Below are 14,316 nucleotides of genomic sequence, written 5' to 3' on the forward strand. Positions count from 1 at the left end.
CCCAGGCTTGTTTCAGTTGTGACCCCATCTTAATTTGACCCCGGGACTTCAGCATATCCCTTAGCGCTCATTGCGTGCAACTGAAGCTGTTTGTCGCTAGAAGTTAGCATGTCACAGTTCTGCTCTAGATTGGTTTCCTTTACCCTGGCTGAGGGCAGGGGAGTCTCAGACAGCTGAGTCCAAGAAGACAATTTCATTGTGTCTGGCAGCTCAGCCATGGAAACTCATTCACATGTTCATTTCCTTCCTGAAAGCCATTCCAGACGGGTTCGAGATTGAGTCCCAGCCCTCGGAAGAGCCCATAGAGGGGCAGGACCTACAGCTGAGCTGCAATGCGGACAACTACACCTACGAGAACCTGCAGTGGTATCGGCTGAACCTCTCCAAGCTCCACGACGAGGAGGGCAACCCCCTTGTGCTGGACTGCAAGAACGTCCACCACTACGCCACCAAGATGCACGGGGAGCTACGCTTCCAGCCCGACTCTAACGATGCGACCTTGCTGCTCACCATCCCCAACATCTCCCTGGGCGAGGAGGGAGACTACGTGTGTGAGGTGCAGAACAGGAAGACTCGGGAGAAGCACTGCCACAAGAAATACATCTCTGTGCAGGGTGAGGGTCCACAGGGCAGGCGGGAGTGACAGAGGAGAGCTCGTGCTCTTGCTGCCATCAGCTTCCCAGTCCATCCCCAGGGGAAGCCACGCAAGCAAGCTAAACTAAAGGTGGCAAAGGCAGGGCACCTGGGTTCTCAAGACACCCTTCAGCAGGGGTCAGAGACCCAAAGCCCCCCAGGAACACAGCTATTCTTTTGATCAATCAGTTTCCCGTTTTCCCCTCCTCCTCTTTGTGCTGCTCCTCCAGCCCTGGAGATCCCCCGCCTCAAGCAGAACCTGACAGACATTTGGGTGAACGTCAGTGACTCCATAGAGATGCGCTGTAAGGTGGACGGCAACCATGTTCCTGAAATCAGCTGGTACAAAGATGAGAAACTGGTGGAAGAAGTGTCAGGTACAGTGGGCTAGGGGTGAATCAAAGGCAGGGTGTCATGTCCAGCAGCTGGAGAGCTGAACACTGCTAGAAGTTGCAAAGGTGCCTGTTCTCTGAACTGGATGAACTCTGGTTTTAATCATGTTCTATCCCAGTTTGATGCAGTCTCACCAGCCAAGTCTATGCCCTAGGGCCCGGCTCAGCACTGTCTGTGCATGTGCATGTTCAGCTGGACAGCAGAGAGAGATAAATCATTCATCTTCTTACTCCCAGCCCAGTGCCTGGTGTCTCTGCTCATGCAGGGACAAACCTAGATCCCATGGAAAGAACAGGTACATTGAAGAGGGAAAGGAACAGGTCCTGGACATGAAGCAGAGCTTGACAGACCCTCTACCAGCTGATGCAATTTCATTCTGCCATCTACAATAAACCAGCCAAAAAAATAGGAGCCTTATTTTGAGCCTGAATGAGTCCGGTATACTAATCCCCCCTCCCTGTGAGTGACCACTACAACTCTCCATGCCTTGCAGGGATCGACCTGGCGGACTTCAACCAGAGGCTGAGCATCCAGAGGGTGAGGGAGGAGGATGCTGGGCTCTACCTGTGCAGCGTCTGCAACGCTAAGGGCTGTGTGAACTCCTCGGCCAGCGTTTCTGTGGAAGGTACCAGCAGCTACGATACTGGTACCTGGGGATGAAGGGGGGGAGTAGAAGCGTGGCCAAGGTCCCATGCTTCTTCCCTGTGACACCAGGCAGTGGCAGGCAGGGAAAGCCCCTAGGCCTTGCTGGTGGCATGGTGCTCTCACAGGAGGATCTGTAGAGCAGAGCTTATTTAGCTCAGGCAAACACACCTCCCCAATCTCCCCACATCCTGAAGCAGGCCGCAAGGGATGGCTGAGCTGGGGCATGGAATCTCTGAAGCTACCATTTCCCTCCCATCCCACAGGCTCTGACGACAGGACCAATGTGGAGATTGTCATCCTGATTGGGACTGGGGTTATCGCTGTTTTCTTCTGGATCCTCCTTATCCTCATCTTCTGTAACATCAAAAGGGTAACGTGACTGTCTCTGTCCCAGGGAAGGGGAGGTGGCTTAGCAGGGCTTGGGGCAACACCACTGCTGTGATATGGGGCTGTATGACAGCTAAAAGGAGGTCATTGAGTGTTGCTTCAGGTGCTCTCACTGCCAAGGACAGGGTGCATAAGGGCTGTGGTAAAGCAGATGACAGGGAATGGCTTTTGCCAGGGGGAAGCAGGTCAAGGCAGGCAAAGGAACCAAATCCCCCTTGGGAATCAGCACCCAGTGCAGGGAGGGCATCTCCTCACCCTCTGTGTTGGCTGATTCCTGCAGCCTGCCCATGCAGACATCAAGACGGGCTACCTCTCCATCATCATGGACCCCGGCGAGGTGCCCTTGGAGGAGCAGTGCGAGTACCTGCCCTATGATTCCAGCAAGTGGGAGTTCCCACGAGACCGCCTGCGCCTAGGTGAGCCAGACCCCCTCCCTGCCACTGCGCGCTGCAGCCAGGGCTTCCTACCAGCCCTTCAAACGCACCCTCCAGGTTTTTTACACACCTCTGTGTATTTAATGCCTCCTTTCTGCCTCAGGCTTCCCATCTTCTTCCCCAGACTGTCCCTAAAGCCCAGCTGTGCCTGGGAAATCTCTTTGGATCTGACTACGGAGAGGTCTGAGCCAACTGTAAGCCCAGACTCTCCCTGTGTACCCACACAGGCATCACTGAGACCAGAAGACCTCTGGGCACACTTTAAAACACAACCCCATATTCTCCAGCTGGTAATCTGGACAGAACAGCCCAGCCCACAGCACGTACCCTGAGTTCAGGACCAGGATTTCATCCATTATCCTCCTCATGCTGAGACATCCACCTGCAGTCTCTTCCCCACATCTGGGAGGGTTAAAAGGCCTGCAGACTACCTTTGAGGCATAGAGCAGTGACATTAGCCCTGGCTGCTCTGCTGCAAGGTGTCATGTTTACCTTTCCCACACACTCTGCTCGAGGGCAACAAACAGACCCTCACTTCTGCAGGGCCATTTCCTTCCTCTGTTTTGTCCATGCCAGCTCTGTTTCAGTTCCTTCCATCATCCTTTCTCTTATTCTCACCAACAGAGCAAGCAGCCACCTGGGAAGGGCACACATTCCACTCCTTCCTTTTCCTTTATGATGTTTTTTCTTTCTTCTTCCTATGGTTTCCTGTTGGGATTTTTGTTTTTTCATTCCATTCTGCCTGTGCTGCACCTGCCTTCCTTCACACTGCCTCTCTCCTTGCCTATAGGTAAAGTCCTGGGTCATGGTGCCTTTGGGAAGGTGGTGGAAGCATCAGCGTTTGGGATCAATAAAAGTAACAGCTGTGAGACTGTAGCAGTCAAAATGCTGAAAGGTATGTGGACAGTGAAGCAGAATGTGCAGTCTGTGTGGACAGCAAAGAATGAGGCACCTGCCAGGGAATGTTCACCCTGTAAATGCCTGTCTTTTGTTTATGGCATTTGTTAAGGCCCTGGAAAAATGTTTTATCTCCCACAAGCGCTCCTGGGTGCTTCTGCTTGAGCCAGCTCTCAACTAGGGGAGAGGAGCTAGAGCCAGCATTTTAATTTATGGCTTCTTGGCCTCAACACAGTTGATCCTCCTGGCCTCCTCTCATGTATGCTTTAGCCCCATTCAGCTGCACTGGGAGGCCAGTGGCAGAACAGACAGCAGGCACTTGGGGAACTCGGTTTTCAAGGAAATTTAGCTGTCTACAAAGGCAAAGAATTAAATCTGTCTCAAACGACAAACAAGAACCCAGAGCCCCTCTTTGGCAGGTCACTCAAGGAAGTGTTGCTCCCAATGCTTTCTTCCAAATGTGCCTGTATTTTGTGTTTATGGGCCAGGTTCAGAGCTGGGTAAGGAACCTGGTTGCAGCTCTTACCCAGCTCTGAGGACTAAATTGGCTTTATGCCCAAAACCTGGTCAATCCAGAGTGAGATTTTAAGGTTTTATAGCCACGCATTCAAACAGACATCCAAAACATTATTCTGTAATTTGGCATCCAACAAAATACCAAGGCAGTGTCTGGCCAGCAGTGGCCTGCATGCGGAAACTGAGTCATGGCTCATCTCAGCAGTACTTAGCACTGCAAGCGTACAGATGATCTGCACAGTGATTGCAGAGGGAAGCCTGGCCACACGAGGTTGCTTTACAGTCCTTTGAGGCACGGCTCTCACCTGGCCCATAAGCTGCAGCTCAAGAGGATGCTTCTGTCTCTCAGACTAGATTTGCAAACTCTCAAGTAAGGCAAAATGCATATGGGGAAGCAGAGAAGTATGAAAAAAGCACACAAAACCAGAGAACACATGCTGAGGGTAAAACAGAGGATCAAGAGTTGATGCGAATTAGGCACTCAGAGAGAAGATGAAGTACAGAGAGCTGGCAGGGGCACAACACTGTGTTTGCTATTGGAGAGGAATCGTAACAAGGTATTCTGTGTTTGAGCTGAGTCAGCTTCTATCTTCTGTCACGATCAAAGACTCAGATGCCTTTTTTTTCTGATTTTCCTTCAAATTGTTTTATGGCTCATCTCTGTTTGGAGGCTGAAAGGGCAGAGATTCAAACATATGCATCTGTATGTAAGCCTCAAGTGATCTTTTTCCCTGCACAACTATCACAAGGAAAAATCTGTTGGGCACAGGTGGTGGTGTCCTTTGCTCTGTGTCCCTGCACCTTCAGGGAGCACCCCATGTGTTACAGCAGGGATCCTGGGATCTTCAGAACAAGGCTCTGACATTTCATATGGAAACATGCAATAACAAAATGTACCAAGGCTTTGGGGTCACAGCCTCCTCAGCAAGACTCTCATTAACACTCTGTTAGGAGAAGGGTGGCGAGGGGGAGTGAAAAGCTGTGAGGAGGCGTCATGACATGATCTGTGTGTTTCCAGAGGGAGCTACCGCAAGTGAGCACAAGGCGCTGATGTCAGAGCTGAAGATCCTCATTCACATCGGGAATCACCTCAACGTTGTGAATTTACTGGGTGCCTGTACCAAACCCAATGGTAAATATCCCAGGGCATCAGGCTGTGCCCGCTCCCAGAGATCAGTGCTCAGCCCCTGTGTCTTTCTGCTGGCCACGTGTGTGACAGCAGGGACATGTAGAGATGTTATCAGTGTGCTGTGTGCACTTAGGGCAGGTGCCACAGCTCAGCAGGGCTGCACATAACACGAGTCAGGGCAAATTCTGACCATCGCAAGCTCTCACCTCCTCCCATGACTTTTGCTTTCTTCTCGCCAGGTCCACTCATGGTTATTGTTGAGTTCTGCAAATATGGAAACCTCTCCAACTACCTGCGGACCAAGCGGGAAGGGTTCAGTCCCTACAGGGTAAATAGCTTCCTTTGCCCCTAGGGACCCACCTTATGCCTAGGGAAGGAAGACATGTAGCCTGAAACATGATCTGACAATGGGATAAAGACACCGTCTGTCTAGGGCAGATCAACTTTACAGTGATCTTGGTTCGTGCGCACATCAGGGCAGTAATTTCTTTCTGCAGGGGATGATAGGTGCTTCCAGATCAGAATTACAGTCTAAGAACAAGAAAAGACCGCGGCTTGTGGGTGCAAGGGTTACAGTGTGTGTTGCCTGCTGAGGTTTTTGGTTTGGTCTCCTTGCCAGGAGAAGTCTCCCAGGCTGCGTATTCAGGTCCAGTCCATCGTGGAGGCAGTGAGAGCAGACAGGAGGAGTCGTTCTGGGACTAGTGACAGTGCTATCTTCAACCGCTTTCTGATGCACAAGAGCCACACAGTGCAGCCAATCCAGGAAGGTAATACTCCAGCCTTGGCAGTGGCTCCTCACCTGACCCACCAAAGAAACACCAGACTTGGCTAGCTTGGGGAATGGATAGGGCATGACAGCGGGCAGCTGGGACTCAGCCTTGGTGGTGATCACTCCAGTGTTGCATGGCAATTCCCTGAACAGGGCTATTACAGTCATCTGTTGTCTCTTGTTATAGACTCTTGAAAGCCAGAAAGGAGGATTAAATCCCTTTGGATTTTTTTTTTAGCCTAAAGAAAGGAGAATTGAAGGGGATCTCAGTGAGTCCTCCCTAGGATGGGAATGATAAGCTGACCTTCAGAGTCCCTTCCAGCCCTGTTTCCACAACTCTGTCTGACTAATGTGTGCTGGAGGCTGGACTCATTCTCCTCACACTTGAGCAGGTTCCTGCTGTGTGCTTTCTGCTGCCTAAGCAGAAAATCCTAGCGGGGAGCTAGTTACTTCAGTTAGCACTGAGGACTAGCTGTATCTCGCCGAGGGGCTGGTTGTATCCCGCAGTCCTGGAGAGAGGCAAAGAGGACAAGAGACTGGTCACTCTCTAATCATTTTCTTGTACTCCTGGACAGTGGACGACTTGTGGCAAAGTCCCTTGACAATGGAAGACCTGATCTGCTACAGCTTCCAGGTAGCACGTGGCATGGAGTTCCTGGCATCCCGAAAGGTAAGTTCACCCTTTCCTTCACTCCCCTTTTCTTTTGTGCATGCCTGACCAGAGAAGGCCTGCCTACAGCCACTTTACAGGTGACACACAGAGAGATTTGGTGATCTGCCTCACACTTCTGAGGAAGTCTGAAGTAGCTCTGTGTACACAAAGATGGGAAATTATTCCTCTTGCATTTCATCCTCCTCTTAACCATCTCCTTTTGAAACTTTAATCTTTAGCTCCTTCCCACCTCCACCATTCCCCCATTACAGCTCAAGTTCGTGAGGGAAGGATAGGGGAGGGGGGGTGCTCTGCACTTTCTGATGGGGGTTCCTACCCCTCTGATTTTGTCCCTTCCTGTTCATGTGCCTTCAGTGCATCCACAGAGACCTGGCGGCTCGCAATATCCTGCTGTCAGAGAACAACGTGGTAAAGATCTGTGACTTCGGCCTGGCCCGGGACATCTACAAGGACCCCGACTATGTCAGGAAAGGCAGTGTGAGTGCCATCTTCTCAAAGCTTATACAGATTAGGCCCCCTTGAGGTGTTCATAAACTCTGGGGCTGAAATAAACTGAGGAAAAGATGAAAAAGGACGATTGGAACCACTTGTGTGGCTGGGACCACGAACCATTGGCCCAATGATGTATGTGCTGTCCTACTCCCCCAGCAGACCTCTGTCTCCTTCCTTCTTCCCCGCAACCTGTCATTAACTTATTCTTCTTTCTTTATACTCTTTCCTCCCCCTTTCAGTGTCTCCATCCCTCCCTCTGGCCTAACTAAACCTCAATTCCTCCATGGAGAGAGGAGCAGGGCTATTGGCTCTAGTTTCATTTCATCCCATTGCTACAAGAAGGTCTGTCCTGGGACACATCCCTGACTGCACACTTGTGCCTTGCCTCCTCCTCCTGCAGGCCCGTCTCCCACTGAAGTGGATGGCTCCAGAGAGCATCTTCGACAAAGTCTACACTACCCAGAGTGACGTTTGGTCCTTCGGGGTCCTCCTCTGGGAAATCTTCTCACTAGGTGAGTGCTAATGAGGTTCATGTGCTGCTGAGGGAGGCGGGACCTCTCTTCACACATAGCAGCTTGGCAGGTAAGCCTGTGCAGGAGGCCCTGATGCTCTGAAGCACGTCTAAGGAGTGATGGGAAGAGACATTGGTGTAGGCAAAAAAAATAAGGAGGCCATATCCACCCATGAACAGGACGATGGAGAGACAGGCGTGCAGAAGTGGCCTCCTGCTCACTGAGGCAGAGCGGCTGTCTCAGGCAGCATCAAGGACTTGGGCTGTGTATGAGAAGTGACCACATCTCCCAGTGTCTTGGGAGGAAGGGCAGTCTCAGAAGGCTGGTTTCTGATGGCACATTTCATGTTCCCACTCCTCTTCAAACCTCCTTTAGGGGCATCTCCATACCCTGGAGTTCAGATCAATGAGGAGTTCTGCCAGAGGCTCAAAGACGGTACCAGGATGAGAGCCCCAGAGTACGCCACAGCGGAAATGTGAGTCAGAAACCCTATGGATCCCAGCACTGGTCACAGCAGAGCCCTCTGCGGGATGGCAGACACCTCCCAGATCCCAGCATAGAGAACAGGTCCCTGTGTGGGATGCAGAGACCTTTCAGCCAAGGTTGGGATGAGACAACACATCCTTCACTCCAGGCAGCTGCTGGAGGGCAAGACAGATGGGGTCAAATCAGCTATCTAGGTACCCTTGCATACCCACACTGGGATGAGTGTTTAAGTGGGCAATGTGCTTTCCTGCTCTCAAGGGTATCAGAAGTGTCCAAATTAGCTCCTGTGCATCGTTATATTCAGTGCATAATGAACCAACCCCCTTCCAGTAGGTCCACATGGCCAATGTGCTGGGGGGTGCCGAGCTTTCCTTCACAGTACAGATACATGCTGTCCCAGCAGGCACCGGGTGGGTGGGAGCTGCAGCGCGGGGTAGGAGAGGGGTTCCATGGCATAAAACTAGCATCTCTTCTTGGCAGTTACCGTATAATGCTGAGCTGCTGGCATGGTGATCCCAAGGAGAGACCAACTTTCTCTGACCTGGTGGAGATACTGGGGAACCTTCTTCAGGAAAACGTCCAGCAGGTGAAAACCTCCCTGTGATCCTGCTCAGCTCCAGACAGCTTTCTTCTCCCACCGCTAGCTCCCTTGCTGTGCCCTCCTCTGACTCCCTGACCAATGCAATATCTTTGCGTAGGCCAAGGAATAACACAGCATTTCCTGGATCAGAGAGATCTGTTTCCCAGAGCTACTGGAGAGCTCATTTCTGCAGTAGCCTTCTCTCACTGCATCCTAATATAGCTCCAGTTCTTGCAGGGTGGGTGCCCTCTCAGTCGTCATTCCAGTATTTCCATGCTAATCCCCAGATGCTTGTTTGAAATTTTTCAGCTGAGTCAAGGTCCTGGCACTTCTGCCTCCCACATGCCCGCATAATGAAAACCAGGACTTCACCAGGGTTTCTGAAACTCTATCCTCAGATCTAAATGTCAGGACCATGTGAACGAAACAACTGTTCCATTACAGGAGTCAGATATACAAATTTCTGTGAAACTATTACTAATCACTGCCATGCAATAACTCACCAGGACTTTTAATTGCAATGAGCATGCAGCTCTGATTGTAAAATTTTCTTGCTGTTCCATTTCATAAGATGATAGCTAAATGCATAAATACGAGTACTGTGTCATCCTGACGTCTCTGATTTTAACCTTTCAGCACTGGATCCCAGCACAGGCATGACTAAGCCACAATGATGTGCCTCCAGAGCACAGCGCTCCATCCACGTAGGCTAGAGAACTGTAGGTGCCACAGGACTAGGCTGTTTTTCTGCTCGCACAAACCTCCACACACCTGCAACACTCACAGCTGCTTAATGCAGAGGGCATAGAAATCTCCAGCCAGATACTTTGACCCAGAGAAACAAAGGACATAAACCAGAAATTTTCCTCCCCAGCTCTGACAGCTTCTGCTTATAGAGTCCTTTCTTGTGGGAAAGCCCTCCCCTTCTTCTAAGGCCACTCACTGTTCTTCCTGCCAGGAAGGGAAGGATTACATCCCGCTGAACGACTCTCACAGCTCAGAAGATGATGGTTTCTCCCAAGTGCCTTCCTCTGCCCAGCAAAACTCAGATGAAGAGGACTTTGACATGAGGATACGCTGTCACAGCCTAGCAGCAAGGTGAATCCCCTCTGAAGAGGGCAGAGAGAGCCCAGCAGGCAGCCAGCAGCCTGAGCTGTAAGGGAGTCTGAGGGATGTGGGGCGAACCAGTAGCAAGATGTTGGAAAAATCCCAGGTGATCAGGCGTGGTCCAAGCATTTAGGCCACAGCATCTTGCTTATAAAAGCAAAATCACTTTCCTTTGCTGATGAGAAAGAGCCCTTGATGTCTAAGCCTATGACATTCCTTCTCCTGCCTCCAGCTACACTGCCAGAGCATCATGTCCCACTAAAGGCGTTGTAGCCTATCAAGTAGAGGAGGAAAGGAGGTGTCAGCTGGGTCTCTGCCCTTCTGCTAATGCAGGAACTTCATCCTATCTGTTCTCATCTCCAGGGAGCTGTAGTAGTGTGATGCCTGGGATCTATGTGACATTATCCAAAGTGGAGAGGTAATCAGGGCCTGATAAGATCAGGAAGTCTGGGTGCTCCCCACTGCAGAAGTAGTATGGGGTTGAGAGGTCTAAGGTGATGCCATTCTCCTCCCAAAATTCACCATTTGGGTCATCTGCCTCCCTGCATACTTTGGTTGCATGGAAAGGAGGTTGGGTTCAGGTCCTGTTTATTCAGGACATTGACTCTGTTGGTTTTACTGAATACAGTACACTTCTGTCAGCAGATACTACAACTGTGTCTCATTCCCTGGTTGTTTGACGGGAGGAAATCAGATCAGGTGTCCATCCAGGATAAAGACATTTGAAGAGTTTCCCATGACACATACAATGTACAAGGCACACCCGGTAAGTAGCATCTGGGCAGGGGGCAAAGAAATGTTCAGCTGTTTCCTGACACCTTTGCTGTTAAGATCATGGAAGGAAGATCACTCCTATCTAATGTCAGTCTGTCTGTGTCATTCCTGTTCAGTCCGTCCAGTCCTATGCACATTCATTTCTCCACCTGGCACGTAGGGGTTTCTCTGCAGCACAGCTCATACTGCCTGAGTGTGAAATAGGGAGGTTAGACCCAAAAGCAAGGGACCTCAGAGAAGAGCCTGCTCTTCACCCTTCTCAAATCTGTGAACATGGCCTAAGCATACTGAAATCCAGCCAGGGCTCGGTAAATCCAGAGTGCTTGTCCGCATCTCCCGTATCTTGACCCACACGACATTGTGCAGTAGGGACCCTCCTGGCCTCTCAGAACTGGGCTGGTACTTATATCTCCTCTAGTGGCAAAACTTAAGTCATACCTTTAGTCTCAGAGGAAAATCCCACCTCTCACAGATTTGATGGTAATGTATCTTCCAGACAGGGAGCACTCTTTTTTTTTCTCAAAAGTGGCACTGAACTGTACACACAAATCTTACCTTTGTATGTGCTGCTTTTAAGAAGGCATCTAAGACAGTAAGTTCCAGCAAGACCATGGAGCATGCTGGTAAAGTACCCCTACTCCTTTTCCCTGTCACAGATACACATGATCTCATCTCCTGAATGATTCCTCCTCCCTTCCCACTCTGATCAGCCGACAGGGATGTTACTGATAACTCCTGTTGCTTCCTTCCAGGACAATCAGACAGACAGTGGGATGGTTCTGGCATCTGAGGAATTTGAGAGGATAGAAAACCGACACAGAAAAGAAGGTGGATTCAGGTACTCCTTAAGTCTAGCCACTCAGACCTCCCTGCGGCCAAATGCAGTGAGACCAGGAAGGCAGCTCTTGGTGTCTCCCCATAGGGTATACCTCTTGGGGCTCTCAGCAGCAGCAGAGCTGTGGGCCCTGAGCCAAATAAATCCATGCACACATTAACAAGAGGGAAAATGCATGAAGAACAGACCTGCCTGCTGCTTCCTAGGGTTTAAAAATGTAAACTGTGCCTATTCAGTAAGAATGTGTCCATTAAGATAATGAGGCACAGTGGAGTGACGGTGTTAATAAGACTCTTAATGCTTATTGACATTTTCTGGTGAAATGTATCAGGGCTTGTTCAAGCAGCAGCAGGTGGGATGGATGGAAACTGTGTGGCTGCCACCTCACTCCCCCAGCCCCGACCCATGTGGTACAGGGCCCCGATGGGGGCACTGCAGGGATGGTACAGGCCTTAGCACTTCCCACATGCTGGTACTGAGCCCGGCAGGTTGAGCTGGCACTGTCAGGCCTGAGGATGTTGTGGATGGTTATGTCCTTGCCCCAGGCTTGGAAACTGGGCAAGAAGCTGTCCAGCTCATCTCTGCTTGGAACCTTGTCTCCGTGACAGTGTGTTGAGTGAACCACATCAGCTCATGTGTAGACAAGGCCAGTCCCAAGCCTCTTTGTCACCTCCTCTGCCTCCCAACATCAAATCAGACTGGTCATTGTCTTTTCCCTTAGGCATAGCCCTGTGGCCTCTCTGCTGTTGTATCAGACTGTCTCCTGCTTCTTGTCCTTGTCCTCCTTTCCCTAAGGCACGTTCCCATTGTCTCCTACACCATGGGCTACCTGGCATCCCATCTCCTGGAAAACACTGCCCTTAAACCTCTCCTTGAATGTGTCCCTGCCCTCACTCTTGTGACTTCTTGCCTGTCACCTGGCATTGGCAAGCACTGAGATGGCGTTGCTGATTTCCTCCCACATCTCCATCATCTTCCTTCGTTTCCTTTCCCCCGTCCTGGCTGTTGGTTTGTATCAGTTTCTGTTACTCCTGCCAGGTCTAGGAGCAATCGAGGCAATGTCTCTTGTCTCTCCCTGCTTGCTGGGGTCCCAACCCTTCCCTGTGCTTCCCAAAGGTATCTAGAAAAGCAGAAATAACTGTCATCAGGTTATGTGCAGATTTTTCACAAAACATACGGGCTGTGCTTGGGTTTAGAGCAAGGCTTGGTGTTGTGCTTTGAAATGGAGGTGCAGGTCCATTCCTGACCCTGCCTCTGCCCTATGCATTAGCAGTTGGTGTTTCCTGAAGCTGGGATCTCTCTAAGCGGGACAGAGGCTTTCCAGGAGTGCTCAGATTGATCTCCTGTGTCTCTCTCCCTCACAGCAGTAAAGGGCCCAGTCGAACAGCGGAGCTGCCAGGGGAACAGTCGGAGCTGCGGGGCAGATGTCGGCCGTCATACGGGTCCCAGGTTGGAGGCCAGACTTTTTACAACAGTGAATACGGGGAGCTGTCAGAACACTCTGAGGACGGCAGCTGCACCCCGCCTGGAGAGGGGGCCAGTCCCCCCACTCTCCACGTTTCCTTCTTCTCTGAGCAGTACTAATGGCCTCAGGGCCTGGAGGCGCCTGCCGAGGCATCCCCTCTCCCCCTCCAGGCACATCATCAGGGTCACTCAGAGCTTCTCCTTCAACCTATGCCCAACCCCAGCAGTGAACCTACCCCAAACAGATGGGGAACATCGCTGTCCTTGGAACTACAGCACAATGGCCCAATGCAGCACCTCCAACTGCAGCTTCCCCGTGCTGGGACTGGAGAGAGCGCCTCGCTGATTCCTCACGTTTCTTTTCTTCCTGCGGCTCAGACAGATGCATTCTGCCGGCGAGTGGGTGCCTGTGTTCAGCACTACAGCACCTTCTGCCTAGCATCCAGCCTCCACTCAGATCAGCTTCCCATTCAGAAAGCCCATTTCAGGTCAGATATAAATAGATCTGTCTTAGTCTCAAGTTTCTTCCTGGTGCGCAGCCTGAATGTTTTTCCTTGGATCGCTTCCTCCTCCTCTCCTCATGATATCAGCTCCTGAGCTGTGGAGCAGAATCAAAGGAAAGAAATCCCTAGTGGTGTTAGCAGCAAGAGCAGAACATTTTAAAGAGGTGTACGGAGATCCTGAGGGATCTTTGTAAATGTTCATGCACACTGTTCATTCTGGGTAGATGCCAGCCTGCCAGCCTCTCCATCTCCTCTGCAAGCAACACCCACACCCCTCTCATCTCTGCTGGGGGGAAACCTGTCAATCTGCCTTATACCAGTATTATTTTAGCCATCTGAACACAGCTAGTGCTGAGTAGGTCATCAGCTGATGGCTGGAGTCCTCCCACTGAGATAAATGGCAACTCTTTTTGCACGCCCTATGCAAAACAGGAGTTTATATGATCTGTGCTGGGAGCAGGTTACTCACAGGTCTGCTGCTCTCGCCTTCCTCTTCTCCCAGAGCAGTGCTGAGATCATTTGTTGCTCGAGTGAGAAATTAAAGCAAGGCTGTGTTAATTTCAGCTGGCTTCTAAACATAGAGCGAAAATGGAATGTTTGCTGGGAGGAAAAGGATCAAAGTGGTAGGGAGTGAAATGTTTATTTTCAAGTTGCTGCAAGGGTTTGGGGAGCAGTGGAAGAAACAGAGCTCCAGCAATGAGGTGCCCTTGTGTGTTGGCATCACTGAGCACACGGAGGGCAGCACCTGGCCAGGGCTTAAGCCCCAGTTCTCCTGGATGGACAGTTCTGCACCATGACCTTTCCTGTTGCCTGAGTTGCCTGGCTCTAAGGAGGCACTCTCTGCCCAAGGGGCTCCTCTCCAGTTGCTGTTACAGAGCCACGAGCACAGTGTGCCTGTCTCTGGAGGACTGAGGAACATTTATTTGCTGAGGAAACATCTCATCACTTGGGCTTTTTGTTTCTAAAAGATACCACGTGAATTCAGAGCTCTGGGGAACCTCCGCAGCTCCTCGCTACAGATTTCTGTGCTGCTGCCTCACCACTTCTCACCCACTTTCCATCCTGCTCACAGTCCAAGAGCTCAGCC

General features: G+C 50.9%; 1 protein-coding gene across 1 annotated transcript in view; it reads left to right on the forward strand.

Annotated features, from left to right (window-relative positions):
* The window catches only part of FLT4 (fms related receptor tyrosine kinase 4), a 55,695-nt gene extending 42,849 nt beyond the window's left edge, over positions 1-12,846 (forward strand). Inside the window, exons 13-30 of the mRNA XM_086471280.1 lie at positions 255-614; positions 864-1,010; positions 1,520-1,651; positions 1,935-2,041; positions 2,339-2,474; positions 3,283-3,387; positions 4,924-5,037; positions 5,274-5,362; positions 5,654-5,801; positions 6,379-6,473; positions 6,831-6,953; positions 7,369-7,480; positions 7,856-7,955; positions 8,447-8,552; positions 9,505-9,644; positions 10,299-10,419; positions 11,180-11,265; positions 12,627-12,846. Of these exons, the coding sequence (XP_086327406.1) occupies positions 255-614; positions 864-1,010; positions 1,520-1,651; positions 1,935-2,041; positions 2,339-2,474; positions 3,283-3,387; positions 4,924-5,037; positions 5,274-5,362; positions 5,654-5,801; positions 6,379-6,473; positions 6,831-6,953; positions 7,369-7,480; positions 7,856-7,955; positions 8,447-8,552; positions 9,505-9,644; positions 10,299-10,419; positions 11,180-11,265; positions 12,627-12,846 (2,441 nt within the window). The remainder of the gene's footprint in view (positions 1-254; positions 615-863; positions 1,011-1,519; positions 1,652-1,934; positions 2,042-2,338; positions 2,475-3,282; positions 3,388-4,923; positions 5,038-5,273; positions 5,363-5,653; positions 5,802-6,378; positions 6,474-6,830; positions 6,954-7,368; positions 7,481-7,855; positions 7,956-8,446; positions 8,553-9,504; positions 9,645-10,298; positions 10,420-11,179; positions 11,266-12,626) is intronic.
* Positions 12,847-14,316: the final 1,470 nt, after the last annotated feature.

The sequence above is a fragment of the Leptosomus discolor genome, chromosome 10 (assembly GCF_034619465.1).
Source record: "Leptosomus discolor isolate bLepDis1 chromosome 10, bLepDis1.hap2, whole genome shotgun sequence".
Classification (NCBI taxonomy): domain Eukaryota; kingdom Metazoa; phylum Chordata; class Aves; order Leptosomiformes; family Leptosomidae; genus Leptosomus; species Leptosomus discolor.